The sequence below is a fragment of the Corvus kubaryi genome, unplaced genomic scaffold (genome assembly GCF_017639235.1).
Source record: "Corvus kubaryi isolate FWS band 111438036 unplaced genomic scaffold, C.kubaryi_AGA036_p1.0 split1-37173, whole genome shotgun sequence".
NCBI classification, from domain to species: domain Eukaryota; kingdom Metazoa; phylum Chordata; class Aves; order Passeriformes; family Corvidae; genus Corvus; species Corvus kubaryi.
The window spans coordinates 27313-52979 of record NW_024582074.1 but is presented as its reverse complement, the minus strand read 5'-3'; the positions used below and the strand labels follow the sequence as shown (position 1 = coordinate 52979).

Sequence of the window (25667 nt, the reverse complement as noted above, 5' to 3'; positions counted from 1 at the left end):
TCTTCTCTCCTCCTCCTCCCTATGGCTGCGGGACACGGTGATATACCCTAGGGCCCAGGCCTGCAGAAATAAATCCGCACTAAAACTTAGCTGGTGGGATAATGTATTGGGAATAGAATGGTGGAAGAAGTGAGGCTTCTTCCTTTTATGTGCCACCGCAGGCTTGATATTTCTCCCTTGCCTGATCCCCTGTTTCATTCGATTAATATCTACTGTGGTCCAAGGCATGCAAATAGTACCAATGCCTGTGGAACCAAAATTGGCTACATCTAGAACGGCACAAAAGATCATAGTGTTAAAGAAGCAAAATGATATCAAAGACCCCTTTGAAGAAGCAAGATTGATTTGTGAAAAAAATGAGCAAATAATAAAGGCTAGAAAACAAGGGATACAGCTCAAGCCAAATGATCTGTAAAAAAAGGAAAAGGGAGGTATTGTTATGAATGTATTGTGATGTTGGCTTTTCACATGTTACGTAATTGTTATGAATGTATCGTGATGTTGGTTTTTTTCATGTTCCTTAATGTTAGAAAAACTTTACCTAGGTTCTGTAATGTAAAACGTGATATAGAATGTCCATTGCTTATGTAGTCAATTTAAAAAAGATGGGCAGAGAAAGCCTTCACATTCCTGGAGTATCTTATCAGAGAAGAAGAAGACCCGAAACCAGAGAGAAAAATTTATGGAGGGAGCAGAGACGGAATGGAGCCAAGGAGGAAGATAAGGCTGATGGATGATACACAGAAACTCCAAAGAATTTATGAATCATGCATGATTGTGATGAATATGGAATAAGAGATGTACTTTTAAAGACGATCTTTTGGCTGTAGAGGTGTGCCTTTGGATCTCTGCCAAAGCACCCGACTGTAATACCCTTTTTGCTATTGTCTCCTAATTGTCCCTTTTATTAAACTTTCCTTAAAATTTTACTAAGAGTGAACCTCGTTTTTCACAGTTTGAAATTTGTAAAACACAAATTCCTAGATTTGTTGATCATACTGGTGTTACAGAGCATGTGGCCTGTGCGTACAAAACCAGTAGTGAAGCTTTTACTTGAGGGGCTGTAGATTCAGATCATGGTATGAATTATGGGGGTAAAGATGCCCTTACATGCTCCACCCATACTTTTTTTAAGAATCTGGGAATTGCTCTCCCACAGAACTTGAAGCTTTCATCCCTAAAATAATGGAAAAGGCATCAGGAGAGGCATTCAAGATCTTTGTTATTTTAAAGGTTAAAAGAAATGCTTTTAGGATCGAGGTTGCCTTGTGGGGTCTTTTTCCCCCTTTTGCTTTGAGGGAAAAGTTAAAAAATATCACTTCAAGTAGACCTGATGAGGTACTTTGCGTTGGTTTTCTTTTTTAACTTTTACGGTTATTTGCTACAAAGAGGTAGCACTGATTTTATACCAGATGATTTTCTATCCTCTCGGACGCTACTGGAGGTGGGGGTGATCCCTTCGGTGCGGGGACGGCAGCGAGGGGCGGACTCCAGGCTCGGTGTGCGGGGCCCGCGGCAGGCCCGCCCCGCAGCTCCCGGCGCGCTCCGCGCGGCCCAGGACTACGAGTCCCGGCATGCCCGCGGGCCCGCTCGGGACCGGCTGCATCCGGGTCCGGCCACTGCTGCGGGCGACTTGTCGCCATTACGGGGCAGCGGCGGCCGAGCCGGGGCCGGTGCGGCGCCGAGCAGCCGGTGGGTGCCGGGGTGGTGCCGACCCCTCGGGCGGCAGGAGCGCCGGGCCCCGCGGGGCTCCCTGAGCAGCTCTTCTCTCTCCCGCGCCCGGAGCCCCGCAGGCCCGGCCCGGCCTCCCGCGGCCTTCCCCGGTTCGAGCGGAGCAGCGAGAAGATGTCGCCATGAAGGAGGCCGAGTCCGCGCTGCGCCGCCCCCGCCGGTCGCCCCCGCGGGCCATGAGCCTGGGCCCCCGCCGGCTCCGCCAGCGCCCGTCGTGCCCCCTCGCCCAGGGCCGCCGCTCGCCCAGGGCGCCCGTTGATGCTGCAGAGCCCGCCCGGCGCGACCCCCGTAGCCCCCGCCATGGACAAGAGCAGCCCCTGCGGCTCCGGTGCGCCCGGATCCTCGGCCGGCAGCAAAGGGCAGCAGCCACGGTCCGCCTCGGCCGGGCCCGCCGGGGGGGAGTCTAAACCCAAAGGCGGTAAGAGCTGGGAAGGGGCTCCGCAGGGAGGGAGGGGGTGAGCTTGGGACCGGGGGGACAGACGGCTTTATGCCGCCCTTGGGTTTGTGGCGAAGCTGAACTTCGCCTTATCGGGTTGTTTGTCTCTCAGCTAGGTTTAATAGGCGGCGTTTCAGGTCACTGTCTGTTTTTGGTTTCTTTTTCCTTCCTCTTCCGGCTCTGCTCGCTGTTTGGTGAGCTGGGATTTCCGCTCTCCTCTTCCTTTAAGGGTTATTGCTTTATCTTCATTAGTATTGGAATAACTAGCTTGAGAGCTAAAGCCCTGGTGCTATAGTAAGAGCATACATTCACCAGTGCCTGTGAATAGAGCCTTTAACTTTATCTTGTACCTGTCGTTGTTACACCTTGCCAAGGAGGTCTGTACACAGCATTCCCCTTGCCCCGGTGTTTCAGGGACCTCCTTTGGGGGAGCTCAGAATTTGCTTATCTGGCATTCAACCCAAAGTGTCACCCCTGGCATTGCAAACAGCTGGTTCTGCTGACAGAGCAGTTTGTCAGGAGCCAGTGTGGTTCCTGTCGTCATTTCAAGGTAAGACCTAAGCCCCTTTAGTTCCCTAAACCAGTTTAGGAACAGAGTGTTCCTGGCAACCTTTCTTTTTTTTTTTTTTTTAACCTTCCTAAAACCTAGAAATGGGGCAGTAGTGATTAAATTGGTGATTTTTAGTCCTGGAAGTATATGAGAGAGTGTCAACAGATTGCTACACCACCATTGCTGTACTAATTTCCTTCTTCCTCAGTGGTTTGTTTTGGCTGTATTACTTTAGGCCTCTGAGAAAGCAGCAGTGCACTCCAGCAGGTTAACAAAATTAGTATCTTGGCGGTGTTTGTTGACTCCTTTTTGGACCTTCTAAACACGGTCATGTCCTGGGTAACCTGCTCTTCACCTGTATTAATTGACCTTCCACAGGATTGGCAGAAGTGGGACATGGGAGATGACTCACCCACAGCTCCCCAGGTTGTGGGATTGTGCAATTACAGTGAAATTTTAACTTCAAATTCAAACACTTGGAAGTCTTTTTAAGAAGAATTTTTTCTGTCTCTGTCGTGCCAAGAGACACCTCCTCACTTCAGCTTCTTTTGTAGTGGTGTGTGATGCTCTGTGGAGGATTGTTCACAATATAAACTTCATGTTTGTTCAGAATACAAACATCCTTCAGGAAGGAGTTAAGATGGCCTGTGCTGTGGCTGGTATCTCTTCATGTAGAAGACACAGTATCTGTACTGAGGAAGGAAGTAAAAGGCCTGATATTCCAGCCCAGAATAAAAGTGTTAAGTGGTTTTTATGGAATGTCACCTTTCAAAGGCTTGAAACAATGCCACTGGAAACAAAAAGCAAAAAAAAAAACCAAAAAAAATCACCAAAAGCACAGGAGCAGTGGGGAGAAGAATTGTGATGACTGTTCTCTTCTACTCTGATACTTTTAATTTAATAAACCCCAAGACTTTTTAAGACCTCTTTTTAAAATAAAACAGAGGAAAATTTTGTCATTACATAATTCCACTTCAATGATACTTGCTTCTGAACTACACTGGAGGGCAAATGGATGAATTGCTTCCCTTACAGGGCATCAAAGAGACCCGGAAAAATTAGAATCTCTTTTCATAGGAGTAGGTGTTTATTTAGGACTATCTTAACTGGAGTGTACTGAAAACTAAAATGAAAGGATTCTCTTGGTGAAATTAGGGCAAATGACTACACAGGATGCAACTGGGTAAAATTGTGGCTATATTTTCATAGCTGTTGCATGTAAGATACTGGCATGTCACCATATGGAATATTTTTCTTGAGTTTCTTATCACTGTCCTTGTAGCTGATGTGGTCCATCCCTTTAAGGACAGGTATAGGATGTATTCTGGAAATCTTGTGTCTCCTCTGAAAGGGAAGGTAATCTTATGGACCTTCCTTAGATGGTCACTGGGTTAAATCCAGTCAAGCACTTGCCATTTGATGCTTTCCAGAGTTACCTGCTGTAACTGTCCAGCTGAAGAAATGAAGAAATGGATATTCCTGAATCCTTATGGTAGCTTTTCTTTCTCTTGCAGTGCAGCTGGAAATGGGCTAAATAGGTTACTGTATTCCCTTGTCTTTCTGGAAGCTTGATTCCTCCTATCTTTTGAATTTGGCCTCAGAGACTAAACTAAACTGAAAGTTTCCAGCAGAAAAGTTTCTTTATGTTGTATTAGTGTGCCAACAGGAATCACATCCAATTAGAGTGGAATAAAGTAGCTAGCTAAGGCAAAACAGGCTTGTTGGGATTCTCTGCAGTCCTTAAGAGCTGATGGACAGCGTTAGTTGTCACAAACATTCCTGGGCCTTATCAGACCCCGTGTGAGCCTGCTTGGCTGGGCTGTGTGAGAAGTCGGTCACCTCCTGTTCACTGGGATGTTTGCCTTGGTGGCAGCAATAGCCTCTGTGTGTTTTCATGAAACAACCCTGTGGCTTTAGTGTGATCCAGATCCCTTATGCAATGCTGCTGGCTTCAGCACAGCTCAGCAGGAAAGAGGTGAAAAAGATGGAAGGAAACAGCAGTTCTGACCCCAGTAACAAACCAGTACTGCAGCTCCAGTGCCCAAGTGGTCACCTAGAGCTGCTCCTAACGCTGTGAATTTCATCTCCTCACTCTGGATCTTTGGAGATAGAGGTCCTCTAGCAGCAGGAGAAACCACAAATCTCAGGGCTTGCTCCAAAATGCAAGAACAGTTTTGTTGCTAGTCTTTTTACATTATATGGACAGTATTTTTTGTAAGTCTCTTGGAGTGCAAATGGGGAGATAAATCCCATAATTTGTGTATATGTAGGTTAGATGCCATGAAAACAGCAAAAGGACTAACTGAAGACCTTAGTGAAGAGTAAGTACCTCACCAGCACTCTTGCCATTGCTAACTCCTAATTTGCCAAGAAAAGAGGGGAGAAGAGAAGCTACCAAATCCAAACTTAACGCTACTTAAAACTGGGATCTCACAAGAGAGGATGGCAGTGAGAATCTTCCACTTTTCTCGGTGCCTGACTGCAGCCTGTCCTGCCCTGCTCTTTGTGGGAGTGCTGTGATGGATGATAGAAAGCAGAGAGCATGACATGTGGCATGCTAGAAAGGTTGGAAGGAACAGCATTGCTTAATTTAGGATAGGGGAAAGCTGTTCCAATTTACAAGTGCATTCTCCGAGCTCCTGGTTGTCTGCTGACCAATTTCATTACTACTCTGATGGACCAGACTTCTACTGAGGTCGGTTATTCTCGTGGGGGGGGGAGGGTGAAACTAACAATCTGTAAAATCAGGTTTGAAGCATTGTTAGACTGTTGTAGGGTCCTTTTAAAAAAGACACAAGTGGAGAGCTCTTTCCTATAAAATACGAGAGTCACTAAAGTGACTCCCAAAGGCTCTAGTAGGTGGCTTGAAAGGACCTATCGTATGACAGGAATGTATGTAAACCATCTCACTGACAAATTTGATTGTGAGTAACTCGATTAAAACTTTTAAGTGGTAGGAAATTCTTCTGTCAGCTGCAGGGGTGAGCTGTTCCCTGTTCCGGGGCCTTGTAAACACCCAGTTTAGACTGATGTTTTTTGAGTTGTTTCTTTTCCCCATTTGAAGATGGCAGAGAAACTACAAAGTGGTACAGACAACAAGCACGTGTCCCTCTAGTGCGTTTGCTGAAATTACAGATTTAAGAGGGTGGTTGAGCTCTAAACTGACAAGTTCTGCTCCTGAGTAACTTAAGGAGTAGTCCAGACCTCTTCAAAATGACTTAATTTTTTACCAGAGACTCTGAGGTGTTGGTTATTCCTTCTTCCCTGCAAACACTCTCAAAAAAGATCTGCCTAATCACTCAACCAGACCTGGTCACACCCTCAGTACTTGGCAGCTTCTGGTGTGTTTTTTTCCTGATAATGCTCAAGCCATGTCTTTTGAGCCTGATGTGCATTAAAGCACTGCCAGCTATGCAGGCATGTGTTTGAGTTACACAGCTGTGGTTCTGACAGAGTTGGTTTAATTCTGAATTAAAGGATCAGCCTTTTGAATAGCAGAGTAAATTGCCATTTCTGATGATGAAGTTTGTCTGCAAAATGAAGTTTGTCTGTCACACTGTGTGAAAGTAGTGATAGTGTCCTGTTTTAGCTGTAGTTGCAGGCAAAGACTGAAGTCTGACAAGTGCAAGAAACAGCAGACAGCACAGAACCTGGTCCAGCCACTTTTATTACTTAATTTATTTTAGAAGTTGGATCCTCAGTAATATGCAATAACACACAGACCATCCTGTCCTCAGCTCACCTTTTTTGGGAGGTGCAGGTGGGAGAAAAAACGTAACCAAAAAAAAAAATATATACCATTCCAGCTGTTTTAAATGCTTCGGTAGATGAGAAGTGGTGCTGAGAAAGGGGGAAACTGGAAGCACTGGCAATGAAACTGCCTGTATGAGAAACATGATCCAGAATCACAGTGGTGTGTTTGCCTGCCATGTAAGGTTTACGTTAAGGGGTGGGGAGGAAGACTACAAAGTGGGAAAAGGGAAACTCATAGGCTTTTATAAAATGCAGCTAGATACTGTGTGAGGCCTTGCTATTTGTGTAATGTTTACTGAGTATCCAGAGTGACTTTGGGGCTGGCTGGTGTGGATAGATGTCTTGTGGGGCCTGAGGAGTTTTGTTTTTGAGTTTATCACCATACCTCTTCAACAAATAAAACTTAGGGCGAGTGGTGGAAGTGCCAGGTTAAGCAACCAGTCAGCAGTCCGTTGTGTCCTTGGGCAACTCTGATCTTGTGTTAAGACTACTAGAAATACCTTCATAGTATTACCTCTGTTCTAGCAGTTTGATGTAGCAGCTGTTAAGGCACAGAAAACCCCTCTCAAGAGCTGGAATGATTTTTCTGCTCTCGTGAACTTTATTCCTGCAGTGTTTTTCTTTGTGCTTCACCACTGCATCCTGTGTTAGGGTCAGTGGTGTGCCAAGTATGGTTTTTCGCAAGCAGTTCTTGTTGGTGGACTTAATACTTAGATCTTAGGTATGTGCCCCTGCAAGGCCACAAAGCATTTGGTTTGTGCTTCAAGATCAATTAGCATTTGTTGGCCTGATGACATAAAAGTGTGTTTTTTAAACAGAATTAGATCTGCTGGGATCTTTTAAGCATAGAGTGCAGAAGTGAGTGAATGCAGGCAACAGAAGCCTTCAAGAAAAATGCAGGCAGCAGTGTGTTTATACAGTGTATTTTCAGTGTAGTGATAAATATGATGAAATGTGTGTTTTAGGCAAATTAAATGAAAAAAAGAGAACTAGTTGTTGTCAGTTCTTGTAATGGGGCATGAAGATGTGGTATGTGATGTTAGTATTTATAACGTAACGTACCAGGCAACACTCTGATATGTGGTGGTGCAATTCCAAATCTGGAAAAAGGAAATTCAACTATTTTTATAAAAGGTAGAGCACAGCAAATATATTCTTTTAAACTCTTTGACCAGCTCTTTGGGCAATGATAGGAATGAAATTGTTTGGGTTACTGGGGGGATTTAATGTCCTGATAAACACTATCCTTAAGATAGTGGCTGAGGTGATTTCATCTCTGAGGTGAAGTTAGCTGAGGTGCAGTACATGGGGCCAGCTCTGAGACTGCTGATCTGATTTTTCTTTTCTTTTCCTTTCAGATGGAAAGAATGCAAGTGGATCCAAACGTTATAATCGTAAAAGAGAAACTTCATATTCAAAAAATGAGAACTTTTCCAGTCAGTCCCGTCGCTCCAATTCACAGAAAAGCAAAGCTTTTAACAAGATGCCCCCTCAAAGGGGAGGCAGCAGTGGAAGTGGCAAACCTTTTAGCTCTTCTAATGGTGGAAGACGAGATGAGGTGAGAAGTGTAATGCCATGCCTCCAAGGCCTTCTTTCTTGGGATGAGAGGATCACCCTGGCCTGCCTAGACAGGTCTGCTGTGTTCAGTTCCTGGGCTGGGAAGGAATAGAGTGATAAGAGGTGCTAACATCGTTGAGATGCCAGAGAGAGTGTGAGCAGAGTAACTTGGCAACTAAAGAAGAGAGTGCTCTTTGCTCTAGGTAAAAATGCCATCTGAGGAATGGGTGCCAAGACAGGCCATGTACCCATCTCATGACACAGGTCCTTTGTGAAAACATATAGTGACACAATTTCATTGCCCTATTCCTGCTGGCCACACTATTTTTAGTACAGCCCAGGTGCCATTGGCTGCCTTGCCCACTTGGGCACACTTTGTTCATGTTCAGGTGCTGTCAACTAACACCCCCAGGTCCTTTCATGATGTGCAGCTTTCCAGCTGCTCTTCCCCGGGCCTGGAGCATTCCAAGGAACTGTTGTGACCCAAGTGCAGGACCTGGCACTTGGTGTTGTTGAATGTCACACCATTGGCCTTGGCCCATCAATCCAGCCTGTCCAGATTCCTCTGCAGAGCCTTCCTACCCTCCAGGAGATCAACGTTCTCGCCCAACTTGGTGTCACCTGTGAACTTGCGTAGGGTGCCCTTAATGCCCTTGTCCAGACCATTGGTAAAGACATTAAACAGGACTGGCCCCAATACTGAGCCCTGGGGAACCCCAGTAGTGGGGCCCAGCTGAATGTCCCCCCATTTCCCTCCACTCTCTGGGCCCAGCCATCTGGACAGGTATTTTACTCAGAATGGTGTGCTTATCCAAGCTGTGGGCACCAGTTTCTTCAGGAAAATGCTGTGAGAAACTGTGCAAAGGCTTGTCTAAAGTCCGGGTGGACAACATCCACAGCTTTTCCCTCATGCATTAAGTGTGTCATCTTGTCATAGGAGGAGATCAGATTAGGCAGAACCTGCCTTTCATAAACACACTGGGTTTAGGGCTGGGACTGATCCCCTGGTTGTCCTGTACACTCTGTGTGATGGTTTGAAGGATGATCTCCTCCATAACCTTCCCCATCACTGAGGTCAGGTTGACAGGCCTGTAATTCCCCAGATCCTTCCTCCAGCCCTTCTTGTAGGTGTGTGTCACATTTGCTGACTTCCAGTCAACCGGGACCTCCCAGTTTGCCAGGACTGCTGGTAAATGATGATCACTGCTGCCAGCTCCATCTCCTCTTGGGTGGATCCCATCCAGCCCCATGGACTTGGGGGTGTCTGAGTGGCACAGCAGGTCACTGACTGTTTCTCTGGATTATGGGGGCTTCATTCTGCTCCCTATCCAGCTCAGGGGGCTGGGTACCCTGAGGACAACTGGTCTTACTATTAAAGGCTGAGGGGAAGAAGGCATTAAGTACCTCAGCCTTTTCCTCACTCTTTGCCACTATGTTTGTTTCCCTTTGCATCCAATAAAACATGGGGATTTTCTTTAGCTCTCTTTTTGTAGCTGATGTATTTATGGAAACATCTTTCTTTTACAGCAGTGGCCAGATTAAGTTCTAGTCAGGCTTTGGCCCTTCACTTCTTTCCCTGCATAACCTCATGACATCCTTCGAGTCCTGCGGAGTTCCCTGTCCCTTCTTTCTCAGGTCATAAATTCCATTTTTTCCTGAGTTCCAGTTAAAACTCTCTGTTGAGCCAGGCTGGTCCTCCCCACTGGCTCATTTTTTGTCATAAGGGGACAGCATGTTCCCGTGCCTTTAAGATTTCTTGAAGAATGTCCAGTCTTCCTAGACTCTTTGCCGTTCAGCACTGCCTCCCAAGGGACTCTGCCAACCAGTCTCCTACACAGGCCAGAGTTTGCCCTCTGAAGATTGATTGTGTCCAACCACTTCAGGGCACAAATTTACAAGTGATAGTGGTAGTGAGAAAGTAATTGTATGGCCTTGCTGATATCAAGGTTAAACTAGACTGAGGCTTTTATGCTGATGTGGATCTAAATACTGTAGAGTGTGGGCTTTAACTGATACTCTTACTTTTCGGTTTTGATGGATAAGCAGCACTTCTCACCTAGATCACCTGCTCAAAATTCACCTGCTGTCTCCGTTGAATTCTAGTTCTTTGCTTCATTATATGAAAACTAAACAAAACAAGTACAACCTGTGCAAACAGTAATCAGGCTTGTATTACTGTCTAAAAGAGGATTTGAACAACTTCTTGACTATGTTTTGCCAGCTTTTACTTGTCTTTGTGGCTGTTTTAACTCTCTCTTCCTTTTGCTCAGTGTGGGATGAGACCACTGAGTTCTGACTTGCAAGTTCTCATGCATTTCTAATGCTGCACTACTTGATTTGCAGAACAGGGATGGGAGAAGGTGAGTGAGTAGATGCTGCGTGTTCTGTGTGCTATCACTGATAGGGCCTGGATGTCCACCTGTACTGATGCTTTTGCTGTAAACTCCAGCAATTTCTAACAAATGCTTTTCTCTCTTAGGTAGCAGAGGTTCAACGGGCAGAGTTCAGCCCTGCCCAGTTCTCTGGTCCCAAGAAGATTAATCTGAACCACTTACTGAACTTCACCTTTGAACCCCGTGGCCAAGCAGGACATTTTGATGGGAATGGACATGGCAACTGGGGGAAAAGGAACAAGTGGGGACATAAACCATTCAACAAGGAGCTCTTCCTGCAGGCCAAGTGAGTGGGAGATCCATGGGGCTCTTCTGCAGAGGCATGGAGCTGTAAGGGGTGACAAGCCAGGGAATTGCATTTGGGCTTGACTAGTTGTATTGTCTTTTCCAGGGTGAAATTACCTTTCTGTAGTGTTTTTAGTGGTAATGACTATATTTTAAAGGGATGTTGTCATCACCTATTCGCAAGGTATCTGATGGAGTGAGTCCTTTAGATACAAACAAAAATCTTCTGCTCAAATTTTCAAGCATGGCTTTGGGACATGACACTCCTATTTGGGAATATCTGTGTAGTTCATTATAAAAGATGGCTGTTTTTTTCCAAAAGTTGGTATGTTGAGATCGAAGGGATAGCAGTTGCTAGATGAAAGCTAATCTGAGTTTATAAGTCCCAAAGGCAATTACTTACATGGGTCTTAGTTCTTAAAATGCTGATTATTTTGCAGGCCCCTAAGTATGTAGTATAACCCAAATGATGATCAGTATAGTAACCTAGCAGCAGAATTCCTTTTTGACTGGAAATTTCCCCAGAGTTTGAAGTGTGTTCAGGACTTCCTGTCTCTGATAATGTTAAAGATAAAAAGTATTTTCAGCACTGATGCTTCTGATTTCTCCATAATGTTTTGTGGCTTATTGTAGTGAAGTCTATTTGCAGGAACCCCAGTAGCTGTAATTTTTGTGACAATATTTTTCCCCTCGTGGATTCCCTGTTTTTTAATAGATCCCCATTGCAGCTGTTTCTTACATGTTTCTGGAAAACCAGTCTGCCTGGCTCATTCTGTACTTAGTGTATGATGTTGTGTCTAACTGAAATTAGACACACCAGTATCCTGATCTGGCTGTGAACTGAACTCTTGATTTTTTGTTGATATAAGTTACTGACTGCATCCAGCAGTTTTCTTCTGGACAAAGAAGAAGCTCAGAGAATCCTGTAGGATAGTTCTCAAAAAGTTTTTAGAAACAACTGTGTGGATCATCTGTCTCTTTGCCTTTCCCCAGCTGCCAGTTTGTTGTCTCTGAAGAACAGGACTACACAGTCCACTTTGCTGATCCAGATACCTTGGTCAACTGGGACTTTGTGGAGCAAGTGGTCAGTTATGATGGGCTAGATTTTTTTTTCCTTCTTAAGAACCTCAACCTGTCTTTAACTACCTCTTTCCCTCTGTGATATTACATAAAACTCAGCTGTTTTTGAGTTGAGGCCTTTTCTGTCACTCCCACAATACTGGGAAAGATCTGTCATGGAATATATTATGAAATACTTTCATGACAGGAAAAGAGAAGTGCTAAAATCTATTAGGAAAATTAGCAGCTTCTTGCTTTTGCAGATGGGAGTTCATCAAAAATAGAATCTGACATTCTGTAGACAGAGTCCTTGTGATGGAGATATTAAGAGAAAACTTAGGCATGAGTCCATGGAAGAGGACTAGAGTGTAGAATTTTGAAGAATTATTCTGTGCATAGGTGGCCTATCTTGCCTAGCAACAAAATGGAAAATCTCTTGAGAATTGTGGTCAAAAGTTTTGGGTTGCCTCAAGCAGAAATTTGTATCTGCCAAGACAGTCTTGTGCATGGTGTAGGTGGCGAGGAGGTAGGCTTACTGTTACCTGTCACTACAAGAGAGCTGAAAAAATCTAGGTGCTTGCTTGGCAGTTATGTCTCTGCCACACAGAGGTGCTACCAAAATGTCTGACTAGACCTAGCATGTTCATGGAAATGGGTAAGTTCAGTCTCACAGTTACACAGGGCTGCATAAGTCTGCTTGTGTGAGAGGCCACAGAGCTCACTTGCCATCTTCTCACTGTCTGAATTTGGATGATGAAGATGCTGCTAACTCGTAAAGATGATGAATACGTGAGGTGATGAATATGAGAAAACTCACTTTTTAATGTCATTAGAGTAGAAATAAGATGTGAGCAATAAGATGGGTGGCTTAGAAGGTTGTTCCTTGTGCAGCCTGAAGGTGTTAGTGCACAGTGCACTAATTTCTTGGTAAATGAACAGAGCCTAAAGAGCTGGAAGATAATATGTTAGAGTAGATCTTACAGGTGGCTTATTCTGTATCCCAGGAACTGATTTCTAAGTCTAAAACTTGTACTGTTCTTCTCATGTGCCATTTCAGCGAATCTGTAGCCATGAAGTGCCCTCTTGCCCCATATGTCTGTACCCACCAACCGCAGCCAAGATCACCCGCTGTGGGCACATCTTCTGCTGGGCATGTATTCTTCACTATCTCTCCTTGAGTGAAAAGACCTGGAGTAAGTGTCCTATTTGTTATGGCTCTGTTCACAAGAAGGATCTCAAGAGGTGAGACAACATTAATTAAGTCATGCATCTTTTTGAAATGTTATTTTTACACGGCTAACCTCCTCTATAAATTGCAGTGTTGTTGCTATGGAAACACGTCAATATGCAATTGGTGATACCATTACGATGCAACTTATGAGAAGAGAGAAAGGTGTTCTGGTAGCACTGCCCAAATCCCAGTGGATGAATGTGGTTCAGCCTGTTTACATCAGAGGTGAGTGTATCTGAGTCCTGGTGGTTGGAATCCTGTTCCTAACTGTGACCAGGATTAGTGTAGAGACAATTTACCCTGGCAGTGCTATGCTGTCACCTTAAAATACACCGGACTGCAAAACATGGGGCTTAGCAGCTGAAATGCTTAATGACCACGTTAACAGTAAACTTCCTATTCACACTGTTTTTCTGTAAGGCTTTAGCTTGTGTGCTGTGTCCCTTCACGTGACTGCACTTCAGACTCCTACCTTCTCAGTCCCTGCTTATAGTTTGATGTGTACGTTGCATCTGCAGTCATTGGTGTGACTATTACTGCTTTTATTGGCTCTTCAGTGTCCTTAACTTTTTTCCTCCTGACTCCTCATTATACAGCTTCACAAAAATAACTGTCTCTGTGTCTACACTATTTCAAGGCTGTAATCTTCAACAAGGTTTTCATCATCTGCACTTACCAGCTGAAGTCAGTGAATGCTATGGGGAAATAATCAAAATTATTGCAAACCTATTCCAAACATCTGTTGCCTGACATCTTCAGTTTTCTCCAGTCAAGAGTGTGACTAACTCATCATCTTATCTGTTAGTATCACAAAAATTTTGTGACTAAAGAAATAATTTTACTGAACATTGCTGCTTTGTGGGCTGTCTTGGCTCACTTCATTTTGCAGTCACATTTAGGAAGGGCTGCATGCATTTAAACTCTGGAAAAAGTCAAGTCTCCTAACATGTGATGGATAATCCAGCATGCAGGCTGTGGTCTTACGTGTTGCTCAGTATTTGAAACTAGAGGACTTTAAGTCCTTTCATAAAACAAAAGAACAAATATAGGATTTGAGAACATTCTAAAGCCAGGAAATTCACCATTAACTTGTTGTCTGTAGGCAAGGTTGGACCCTTGGGGAGCAGTGAATATGGGGACTGTTTTAATATGGGATGCTGTGGTTGCTGTAAAGTAGTGACAATGGTCACCTTTTGCTAAACTTGCAATTCTTTAGCTTACTATTTCTGCTGTGCTTCTTGTAAAAACCTCATAATAATGTTTTGTATGCATTTTTAATACATATGGTCTTATGAACTAGTTTGAGCCAAAGTAGGGTGCTTTGCAGAAATTTCCAACTGCAGTATTTTTGAAGAAAGAGGAAGAAGCTGCAGACTGCATTGTTTCAGGAAGTTTTGACGCCCCCAAGGTTTCTCAAAGGGGATGCTTCTACAGTGTAGAAGTTTAGGCTTGATTTTTACTGATGTGTAGCAACTCAGTGGTGCAGTGGCAGATAAAGTGCTGTGTGGGGGAGATAAATGTCAGAGCAGCTATGTGACACCAGCTTGTGATACAATGGTAATTTGTGGAGTCTGTATCAAGCTCTTGCTGAGTGTTGTCTGCCCTGGGGGATTAACTCACAAAAGTGAGCAGTAACAAAACTTCAGAAGAAGCAGCAGTTCAAACTGGTGGCTCTGTGTGCAGATATTAATGATTTGGTGCTCCTTCTGTGCAGATGACCAGCACAGTCAGTATTCAAAGCTGCTTCTGGCATCCAGGGAGCAGGTCTTGCAGCTGGTGATTCTGGAGGAGAAAGCGGCATTGCTGAAACAGTATGAGGAAGAAAAGCACACCCCAGAAGCCTGTTTCATTGAGGCAGCTATCCAGGAGTTGAAGGTAACAACCTCCTGCGAGACTTTTAGTAGCTTTATTTTTAAGAGTATGCTGGGTGCTGAGCATCCATGTTCTGCTGCATAGATGGTTGTGTGTGATTATTCTGGTCTCTAGCAAGTTGCTGGTGTTTGCTGCTGGAGTAGCATTATACACCTTGGAGACTGTAGCCTTTGGACTCCAGGTATCTGGTGTGGTGTTCAGGATAACACAGCAGAATGGCTTTTGATGGATGATATTCCAGGAAAGGAATACGAGGGCAAGGCTAAAAATAGCTATGGTGACGGCCTCCTGGCTTAAATGGCAAATTGAAACTTGATCCCTTTGGATGATCTGCAGGAGCGAGAAACAGCACTCTCTGCTGACCGGGATAAAAATAATGGCATTGCTGGAATCAGTGCAGCTGTGGAAGAATTGGTCCTAGAAAGCTCCAAAGCTGTGGAGCCTGCTGTTTCCCAAGAGAAAAAGGTGGGTGACAAATCTGCTCTGGCAGATCGTGTTAACACTTAGTTCTGCCAGTTCACACTGCAGTGTGCAGTGAACTTGTGCCAAAGATTTTTGCAGAAATGATAATCTTTGAAGGAGGTGACGTGGTACTAACTCTATCCTCTCTGCTGTGGTAGTGTGATGTGGAATATCTCTCTGCATTCGATGAGGAGCTTGTGGAGCCTTGTTCTGACCTGGCACGTTCCTTTTCACCTCCTGTGGAAGTAGAAGAGGCAGTGCTGGATGAGGAGGAAGTACCTGAGGTGGACACTGTACGAGAACCTGTTATGAACACTACAGTAGAACCAAATCCAGCTGAAACAAGTTGCCAAGAATCTAAAGATACAATTAGCAGTGGACCTCTTGGCAGCTCTCCTTTTTACTATTTTTATCAAGGTCAGTGGAATGAAATCCTGGAATCATAGGGGCAGAGATGCCTCCTTTGGGACCCTCCTTGAGAAATGTGTTTGTCAGTTCATTAGATGCAGCTAACCCCTGTGAAATAAAAGGGCCACAGGAACTCAGAATGGAGCTTTAATTTTATTAGTGGAGGGTGTACTGAGGTGGGGAGAAGGGTACTGAAAATGAACAGGCAAAGAAGGAGTGATGATGTCTTGCCTTTCAGCGGAGGATGGGCAGTGCATGTACCTTCACCCTGTGAACGTTCGATGCCTTGTGCGTGAATATGGCAGCTTGGAGAAGAGTCCAGAGAAGATAACTGCAGCTGTAGTGGAGATAACTGGCTACTCCATGACAGAGGTAGTTACTTTACTTCTTATTAATTAAGGGCCTTGTTTTAGCAGATTGATCATTGTAGCTGATAGAGGAGACTTGATTCTCCTCAGTAGTAAGAAATAATAAGCATGAATGGGTAGGGATGATAATCTGTGAAGGGCATCTGTGGAAGGTGCTGGGGCATATGTTGCTTTTGGTAAGTAGGCTGCAGTCTAGTCTTTTTTCTAGAAGGTCCAGTACAAAAATAATTGTGTTGCAAGTCTGGTACTGCAGAATTTTATTCCAGTGATGTGAGTGAGAAGGGAGGAAAGAAGAACATGAAAATCAGTAAGCAAGCTGGAATAACTGCATTCAAGTCTGATTATGGTGTAGTTGGTGGAGATCTTGGAACATTTGATTCTGACTCAGGGCATCCATCATGTGTTTGTAGTTTTTAAAGTAATTATTGTGTCACTGGTGCTATTTTTTTTCCATTTGATTTGATGAATGGTGTGCATTCTACTTCCATTCATCACCATGGCTGCCTTCAGTCCTTGTGGTGACATATCACTCTCTCTTTATCAGGATATAAGACAGCGTCATCGCTACCTCTGTCACTTGCCCCTCACCTGTGAGTTCAGCATTTGTGAACTGGCTCTGAAGCCACCTGTCATCTCTAAGGAGACTTTAGAGTTGTTTTCAGGTTTGTACTACCTTTCTAGTAGGTTCTTCCATGAAGGGGAAGTTGGTTTTGTCCCTTTACTGGTAGAAAAAAGAACATACATTAGAGCTTTACTGTTCTTGCACCAACTGTCTAATGACTGCTAGACAGAACAGCCCCAACTCACTGTTTCATAAACAATAATTACAAAAAGAATAAAACATCCCGACTGCTTGGAAGAGCATATGTTGTTTGTAAGCATATTTTGCTACTAATGTGTTAAAAGGTTGTTCTCAGAGCTGTAGGAAACCTTGCCAGATTATTGGGGTTTTTGATATCCAGTGCTGTGCATTGCTCCTAGATGACCTTGAAAAGAGGAAACGTCTACGGCAGAAGAAAGCTCGCGATGAACAACGGCGCGAACGCAGGATTGAGATAGAAGAAAACAAGAAACAGGGCAAATGTAAGTCATGATGGTGCATAACTGGTGGATTTTTAGTCATATTTGGTTGCTGAGCTGATCTCTTGAGCTTTAGGATGAACTCTGAGGCCTGTAGTTTGTAGTGTGTACTTAGAACAAGATTACAAAGTATTAGGAACAATGTCTGTATAATGAAAAACATTAGCTGTTTTAGTCAGGATGTTAAGTGATGTTATGCAATTGCTGCATACTTGTACATTTTGGGAGAGATGGAGGGCATCCAGGGGCACAGCTATCTCCATGGTGTACATAGCTCTCTTGTTTTTATAGTAATCACGATGTAAAGTGAAAAGTGAAGAAGGCAAAAAAAGGCCTAGAAACTGCTTCCATCCAGCACCAGGGCTCGTACTGGTCTCCAAAATAGAGCGGAAAGAAATGAGTTGGCACCTCCTAGACTCCCGAAATGACTTGCATATTGACAGTCCTCCCCCACATTGTGCAGTGCTTTAATTTAAAATCTCTTTTTAGATCCAGAGGTCCATATTGCTCTAGAGAATCTGCAGCAGTTCCCTGCTTTTACCCCTTGCCCCAGAGAAACTACCAGCATTGATCATCAGAGCTTCTGTCAGTCTCCTCTTGGCAGAAGCCTTGTGTTTCAGACAGGTGAGCTTGTGGAAAAACACATCACATCTAGCTCTTGATCATTCTTTTGGGATCTATTGCTCAGGTAATCATGCTAAACTTTCTCAACACTGATCAAAGACAGCTTCTTTTCAGAGCAGCTGTGGCTGCCCCATCTCTGAAACTGTTAAAGGCGAAGTTGGATGGGGCTTGGAGCAACCTGGTGTAGTGAAAGGGGTGCCTGCCCATGGCAGGGGGGTGGATTGAGATGGTCTTCAAGTCCCTTCCAACTCAAACCCTTCAGTGATTCTATGATTCTTTCCTAGACTGCCTATGAGATCATACACAAAAGGCAGACATGGCTAAGAAACATTCTGTTCCTTTGTCTGCTTTTTACTGCCTCTACTTTGACAATATGAGATCTGCACTGTAGTTACCCCATCTTTTACATGAGGCAGAAGAAAGGAAACAATTGCCCCAAAAAGAGAAGAAAAGAAGAGTGTGTGCCAGGAAAGCACTACTGGCATTTTTTCTATCATCTCCATCTTCTCCAACACATTATACTAAAATAAGCCCAATAAAAAGCCCTCCCCTCCCCCCAAAAAAAGTAAACAAAACCCCTTGAACAAACAAAGAAAACAAAAAGAAAACCACAAGCAAACTTAAATTTCCCTTAAATAAAAAGATTGAGGAAATTTGAGAGGTCCTACTGTGTGACTGATGGATAGAACCGATGAGATAAAAAGGATGAGTTACATATGTTAACAAAACTTTATTTCTGTTACATCCTGATAAGCAGCATAATGACTGCCTTGGCCAAATGCAACTGGCTTTAATTCTCAGCTCCTTTCTGTGTATACAGACTCTATTCCAACTCTGCTGTCACCTGCTGCCAGCCAGGTCAGCCCATTGCTCTGTGGAAGCTTGGAAGAAGAGTCTCCCTTCCCTTCCTTTGCCCAGGTAAACTATTTAGCAGAGTGAATCTTGTCAGAATTACCTGTGTCTTAGTTGGAGATTAGGCTGATACTACAATTGCTTCCCCTACAAAAGCAATGTGGGATAAATCTTAAGGAAACATTATAAGGTTTGACTGCTTGAGGCGGTTTCTAGATTTTCTTGCCACTTAGGGGGTATGCAGGATTGTTCAAGTTCGTGGAATTTAATCATACCCTACAACTTTTTTGATAGATGTTGAGAGTTGGAAAGGCAAAACCAGAAACGTGGCCTAAACCTGCTCCAAAGACAAGAGGTAAGAAAATTTGGTAGTAGTACTTCAGTTTCTTTACCATGCGTCTAAATGTGAGAAATCTTGTAACTTCAAAAGAAGGATCTGGAGTGTGGAGGAGCATTTGTGTGGTGAAAAGTTTTATACAGCCTTCTGCATGCCCTTCCCTCTTTCAGATGAGAACACTCTGGCACTCCCTGTGCCTGTAGACAGTGATGGAGAAAGTGACAGCTCTGACCGGATACCTGTGCCCAGCTTCCAGAATTCCTTCAGCCAAGCTATTGAGGCAGCCCTCCTGAAACTGGACAAACCGTCCACAGCTGATCATTTATCAGGTAAAAGGCAGGGGGAAAAGACAGGAAAACTTCTGAAAGCAAAAAAATTGAGTATTTTCCCTTCTTCCTCTGGGAGAAGTGAAAGCAGCAATTTTGGGGACCAAAAATTGGCCAGAGAACAGTTCTTAAAATTGTCAGGTTGTGGTTTCTGAACAGCTTGCCTAGGGCTTCTGTCAGCTTAAAGCAACCTCTCAGTGGGAGCTGAGATCTCCAACAGGCAAAGAATCCTGTTGGGACAAAGATGGCTTTTGACAATCGTGTCGGCCATGTCTCTACCAGAACCTAAATTAAGCTTTATCTTAAGGAAGTTCAGGTTATGCATTTTTAAATTAAAAATACTTGAGCTGCTGAACTACCACTTCAGTTTGACCAAAATGACAAGGTAACTGCTAGCTGAAATTTCAAGTTAGGGAGTGTGAAACAAATTGAGGTGAACTTAAACCTGGTGCTGGCTGGTGAAACTAATTTTTAATGCTCAGTTCTGATGGTTAGCTTTGGCTTCTGTTTGGAGACTGCACTGGATGATGGAGAGAGTTGGATGGGAGGGCTTGGGAGTTTCAGTGGAGTGTCTGCTCCAGTTGCAGTGTTTTTTTTGGGCGTGTATGAAAGTAATACTTGTTGGAAAGGCAAACTGCTGGATGCTGCAGTCCTAGGGTCTGCTGTTGCAGCATTAACTTTGCAATCATTTAGGCATGTTTGTAATTGTGTTTCAGGTGTGATGGAGTCTCCCTTAGTTCATCTGCAGTAATTTTTTGTTAAACTACCTGGTGTTCAGTGAGTTTATAGGAAGTGTTGTGGATTGGTAGAAGCCACTTAGGCTAGGGAAGACCATTTATCATTTGTGTGTGATGTTCCTGTTCCATGACAAGAATGACAGTATCATTTTAATTCTTCACAGAGGAAAAGGGAGGCAAGAAAAGAAAGAAACAGAAGCAGAAGCTATTGTTCAGCACCTCTGTTGTTCACACAAAGTGATTCTGCTATTCAAGAGAAGTTTCCTCTCCTGGTTTTCTTTTCATTTTGCTTTGTTTTGCTGCTGTAGTTTAAGTATTTAAATTTGGACAGCCTAAACTTGTGTTTCCAGGACTTCTAGGGGCTTCAGGAGGAAACCATGACAGTGTATGTTGAAGTAACATGTTTTGATTCCAACTGCTTAATGAATTTATACTGAAACAGAATTTTGGAAGTAACAACCCACAGACAAATCCACCAAGGCTTCTAGTTGCCAAGTCAGTTTTTTGGGCCTGATAAGCAGTGTCAAAGTCCTTAGAGCTGTGTGGCACTGCCAAAGTACTGCAGTATTACCCAAGAGAAAAGGCAGAGAGCCTTTATTTCCCTGTAATTATTCATGGACAGAAGTCCATCTGACTGACGGTAGTGCTGTTACAGTAAAGCTGTCAAACTGCTCTCCTGAGAAACTGGTTTTGGCTGCACTGGAAACAGGCAAAAGAACTTACTGGCTTTAGCGTGTTAGCTGCTATATCTGTTCTTTTTCTAAAGAGCAAGAATTCCTCCTGTTCTCCTGGCTTGGAAAGATAAAAAGCTGAGGTGAGTGTGAAGCAGAACTTGGCTACTTGGTTTTAAAGTGGCTTGATGATTTGTGTATTTCAAAATCCAAACTGGCACTAGTGGTAGAAGGAACCTCCTGACTTCTCTCAGTTGTTCAGGTCTGTTTTAATGTCGGTGAGTGAGGCTATTACTTTTTGTTTTTTGCCAACCATGGGCTACAGATTCTTTTTAATCTGATCATTTAGAATAAACACTCCCCTCTAGGGCTTCCAGTAACCATCTGAATGATGGTTTGAGACTGGCTGCTCCTGAGTTGGAAGAACAATTGATAGCTGAAGTCTGTAGGTAACTTTCATACCCCAGCAAGAAACTGGGATTCTCTTGTACTGGGTTAAGGGCCTGTATCTGCTTGGTTTTCAGATGTAAGTTGATCTGTGCTACGAACATGTCTCTCCTGGACCCCTCCCCACTCTTTCTTTGGGTGGACACATTCTGCACTGCTTGTGGTTTGATTTGAGCTAATGAGTTAAGTGGTGTGGATTTTGTTGAATAAAATGAATTTTAGGTGTCATGTACCAGTCAAGGCCAACAGTCGCAATAAATCATACACAGACGCACTTACAGTACTGTACCCTTCCTCAGCTGTAGCTGAACTGTCATAGCAGTGTGGAGCCCCAGAAACCTCCACTGCACAGATTCAAATTTTACCTTCCTGCTGGCAGAATTAATTTCCAGGATGCTCGTATAAAGTACCACTGAACTTAGAGAAGGAGACTGACAGTGTCTTCTGTTGTCTTTGACTGCACTGGCACAGACTTCGGTGTGCTCTGTCCCTCTGACACCGAGACAGATCTGAGCAAGGAAGTGTGTGTTTGAGGCACCTGGAGTTAGGTATTCCAACATCACTGGCAGTTAGTGGTTGTGTCCCTGTTTAAAAAGCTGATGTCAATACATGGGTGCTTGATTGCAAAGCAACAGGCTCCAGATGTGTGTCTCTTGGGAAGCTAGTACCAAAGAGTATGTCACATGTGGCTGTAGACCAGAAAGGAGAGGGGGAAGATAAAGTATGCTTCCAACTGCTACAGTAGGATAGACGAAACACCTGCAAAGCATTCTTTGAAAGCAGCTTGACTTCACACTTGGTCACAACTAACCCTGCTTGATGGAAAGACTGAGTACAGCTTGTCAGGTGACTGCAAAGAAACTAAGACAAGATGCCTGAAAGTGGTAACACATCTTGCTGTCAATACTTTAAAATGCTTATAGGAAAAGAATTGGTGAGGGCAGAGAAAGCAACTAAGAGAGATTCAAATATGCAGTTAACTGTTCACAGCAAGTAATTTTAAGCCATGGAACAGGAGTAACTATTTAAGTGTCTAACCAGTATCTGTTGTGTTCTTATTATCTCTGTACATTTACAGTCAACTTTTCTTTGCATTGGGAAGAGAGAATAGCTGGAGCTGGTGTAACTCACCTTCACATGTCACAGACACTAGGATAAGGGAAGTGATGCGGGCAAGGCAGGCTGTCCCTGCTGCAGGGGCAGTCCCCACAGGGACAGTATCTTCAATTGTCTCTTGTTTTCCTATGGATTCGAGATAATACCAGCAATGCTACTTTCCTGTAACTGATTGGTGTAAACTTAATAAATATCTAAGCAGTACTTGTACCTATGAGTTTTATAATGGGGGGGATGGAGTTGAGCCTTGCAGCTCTGCCATGCATTCCATGTATTCTCTGCTCCTGTGTCCACAACTGGTGCTTTTTTGACTCAAAACAATGGATAGCCCTGTGGTTAACAGAGCACTTAAAGATAAGGTAAAAAGCAGATGTTAATGCTTTTTGTATGCTGAAGGAGAATAACTACATTCCTTGTCTGTGCCAACTGCCTAAAGCTCCCTTCAACCTCAGCATGAAGAACACGTTGAGCTGCTGCACTCCTCAGGAGTGCAAGTGGTTTTGACTCCTGGAGTGAAATAGGCAAGTAGCCTACTTAAATGAAATAATGTTTTATTATTTTTAAATTTGTTTAAGAATTTCTGGAATGGGGAATGAAGTCTAAATATGAACAAATGCTTTTTCTGTCCTCTGCATTGCTTAACACTGAAGATAACCAGTCACAACTTGATTAAATAAGTACAGAATGGAGGTGAACAGTAACAAGTGACATTCAGTCTGTCTCTGTGCCATCATCCTCATCTCCACTTTGAGACTGCTCTTCTGTAAGGAAACAGCTCAACAAGGACTTCTGTATACATTGTCTTTCCTCTGCAATAAAGAAAGCAGAGGGTTATTACTTCATCTCTTCACATGCACTGGAATATTCTCCACTTCTAAAGAAAGAAACATTTCTCAGGCCAAGAATTCAGAAGTAGCCCAGCATATATCCTACAAAATCCCCAGGAATTGAGGCTACATTTTAGGAAAGTGGCTGGAGAACCTCACCTTCAGTTGTACAGTTTTGCAACAACCTCAGCAGCTGTGTTCTGTTATAATGAATCAGAAATTTCTGACATGTTCTTATGGTACCTGTGGAAATCACAAGAACAGTACGTAACAATCTACACAACCAAATGTTTCAGAGCTGCTCGAGTATCTCCCAAAGAGCATCAAGTGACAAATGCCCCAGGAAACAAGTTTGTTAATGCAAATGCTAAGAAGGGGCTGTAGACTTCATTTCTGCACTGCTGAGGTTAAGTGGTGGAGTAATAATTTCTAACATGCAGTGCCTGCTAGTTGCCCTGGGGGTTAATTTTCACAATATAGAAGATACTATACTTTGAAAATGTATTTTAAGAAGAGAATGGAACATTGTATTTGGTGCTCTGGTTTTGTAATGAATGTAATGAAACTCCAAGCAAAATTAACGAGGATTTCAAAAAAGAACTGCTGGTGCCTGTTTCTTATTTGGATCTGCTTAAAGCAGTTGACGTTATTAACACACGAGGAATGTCTGTGGCACCCAGAGCAGCACCACGGGGTCGTGGCAAGTATAATTAAAGCTCCGTTCTTCCCCCAGGCCCGGGGGGCTCCTGACCTCCGACGTGCAGGGTGTTGAGGAAGCAGGGGTAGCGCTGGGCGCGGCTCTCCAGGTATCGAACGAAGGGCAGCGCGGAGCACAGCAGCCCGTACGAGTCCTTGCGGCACCGCAGCAGCACCGTCCCCGTGTAGGCGTTCAGGTACTTCACTGCGGGGGACACGTGCACCGGTAAGCGGACCCGGAGGGACCCCGCACCCCCGGGGGCCGCCCGTCCCCCCCGCACCGGTGAAGGAGATGGAGCAGCACGCCAAGCCGTAGTCCCCGTGCAGCCGCGCGATGGCGTCTCTGACGGCGAGGCCCAGCGTGCGGTCCTCGATGCACTGCCGGCACCGCGGGTCCTCCGAGACCACCTCGCACAGCACGTACCTGCGGGACAGCGCGGCGTGAACAGCGCAGCGCGAACAACGCAGCGCGGAAACGGCCCCAAACCCCGCGGCAGCGCCGCCCGACCCCCTCACCTGTTCTTGAACCGAACCATGGCGGCGGCGGCGCGCGACCGGGACAGACGGCGCGCCGGGCCAATGGGCGAGGTGTCTCCGCGCGTTGTAGCCAATCGCCGGCGTGTGGGGGCGGGGACAAGGGAAGGACAGCTCGGCCACCGGGGTGGCTCCGCCGCTCACCATGGATCGCGCATGCGCGGTACAGCCACGAGCTGCTGGCGGGTTACGGAGTCACGGAATCAGAATCGCTTAGGTTGGAAAAGACCTGAGGTCATCGTGTCCATCCTGTGACCAGTCACCACCATGTTAGCCAGATCACGTCCAGTCTTTCCTTAAACACCTCCAGGGACGGTGACTCCACCACCCTGGGTAGCCCATTCTAATGTCTGATCACCCTTTCTGTGAAGCAATTCCTCCTCATGGCTAACCTAAACTTCCCTTGGCGCAGCTTAATGCTGTGTCCTCTTGTCCTGTCGCTTGTTGCCTGGGAACAAAGCTCGACCCCCACCTGACTCCAGTTCCCTTCCAGGTACCTGTAGATGGCGAGAAGGTCCCTCCTGAGCCTCCTCCAGGCTAAACACCCCAAGCTCCCTCAACTGTTCCTTATAGGACATACGCTCCAGACCCTTTCCCAGCTCCGCTGCCCTCCTCTGGATCCGCTCCATTGTTAGTGGAGTATATCCTGGCACATTCTGGCCGGGTGATATTACACCTCAACGGCCTTCCTGAACTGGGGGGCCCAGACCTGGACACAGCACTCGAGGCGCGCCCCCACTAGTGCCAAGTACAGGCGGACGATGACTCCCTGGTCCCGCTGCCCGCACTATTCCCGGCGCACGCCGACTCCCCCCCGCCCACCCGCTTCTATCCGTGTCCTTCTCGGGGCGGCCACGTGCCGCCCCACCGCCTGCTCCCGCCCTCCGCCAGGGGGCGCGCGCGGCGCGCGGGTCGGCGTGAGGGGGCGGCTGAGGGGGCGGCGGGAGCGCGGGGTCTGCAGAAGGTCAGATGCTTCGCCTTTAGTCCCTTTTGCTGCTTTGCACCGACCCGCCCCCGGCCAAGCCCGCCTTATCTTGTGCCTAAAAAGTCTAAAGGAGGGAGACGGGACGTCTCCGTGTGATGGGAGCCGCGGGAGGTCCGGTGGAGGCTGGCGATTACCTGCCTCTCGAAAGCTTCAGCAGAGCGTCCAGAGCCCCCGATGCTCCTGGAAGGGCTCTGTCTTTGCTGCCTCAGAAAACTGCTCCAGTATTTGTAGCTCCTCAGGCTTCAGGTATCGGGGGTTTGGGGATATGTGCTAATTAATGACAACAGCTAAGGAAATCGTGGAACAGAGCCACTCCTTATAATTATTTCT

General features: G+C 45.1%; 2 protein-coding genes and 1 long non-coding RNA gene across 4 annotated transcripts in view; 2 read left to right on the top strand and 1 right to left on the bottom strand.

Moving 5' to 3' along the window:
* LOC121676896 overlaps positions 1-929 on the top strand; it is a 26170-nt gene extending 25241 nt beyond the window's left edge. The window contains exon 2 of the long non-coding RNA XR_006020650.1: positions 432-929. This is a non-coding gene — a long non-coding RNA (uncharacterized LOC121676896). The remainder of the gene's footprint in view (positions 1-431) is intronic.
* Positions 930-1578: 649 nt separating this feature from the next.
* On the top strand, positions 1579-22499 carry RNF10 (ring finger protein 10). Of its 2 annotated transcripts, XM_042053884.1 has the most exons (17): positions 1579-2149; positions 7829-8028; positions 10507-10706; positions 11699-11789; positions 12822-13006; positions 13084-13220; positions 14710-14870; positions 15204-15332; positions 15488-15746; positions 15976-16109; positions 16650-16767; positions 17087-17188; positions 17675-17809; positions 18630-18727; positions 18956-19016; positions 19169-19327; positions 20226-22499. In XM_042053884.1, exons 1-17 carry the CDS (start codon positions 1990-1992, stop codon positions 20300-20302), a joined length of 2406 nt encoding a protein of 801 aa, XP_041909818.1. In that variant the 5' UTR covers positions 1579-1989; the 3' UTR covers positions 20303-22499. The 2 variants fall into 2 exon arrangements, with proteins under 2 accessions (XP_041909818.1, XP_041909817.1); XM_042053883.1 differs by having other exon boundaries at positions 19169-20241.
* Positions 22500-22829: 330 nt separating this feature from the next.
* POP5 (POP5 homolog, ribonuclease P/MRP subunit) lies at positions 22830-24433 on the bottom strand. The gene is made up of 5 exons (XM_042053885.1): positions 24335-24433; positions 24100-24242; positions 23874-24023; positions 23282-23365; positions 22830-23104 (listed from the first exon to the last, which is right to left on the bottom strand). The coding sequence occupies exons 1-5, from the start codon at positions 24352-24354 to the stop codon at positions 23007-23009; spliced, it is 495 nt and encodes a 164-aa protein (XP_041909819.1). The 5' UTR covers positions 24355-24433; the 3' UTR covers positions 22830-23006.
* Between the last annotated feature and the right edge of the window lie 1234 nt (positions 24434-25667).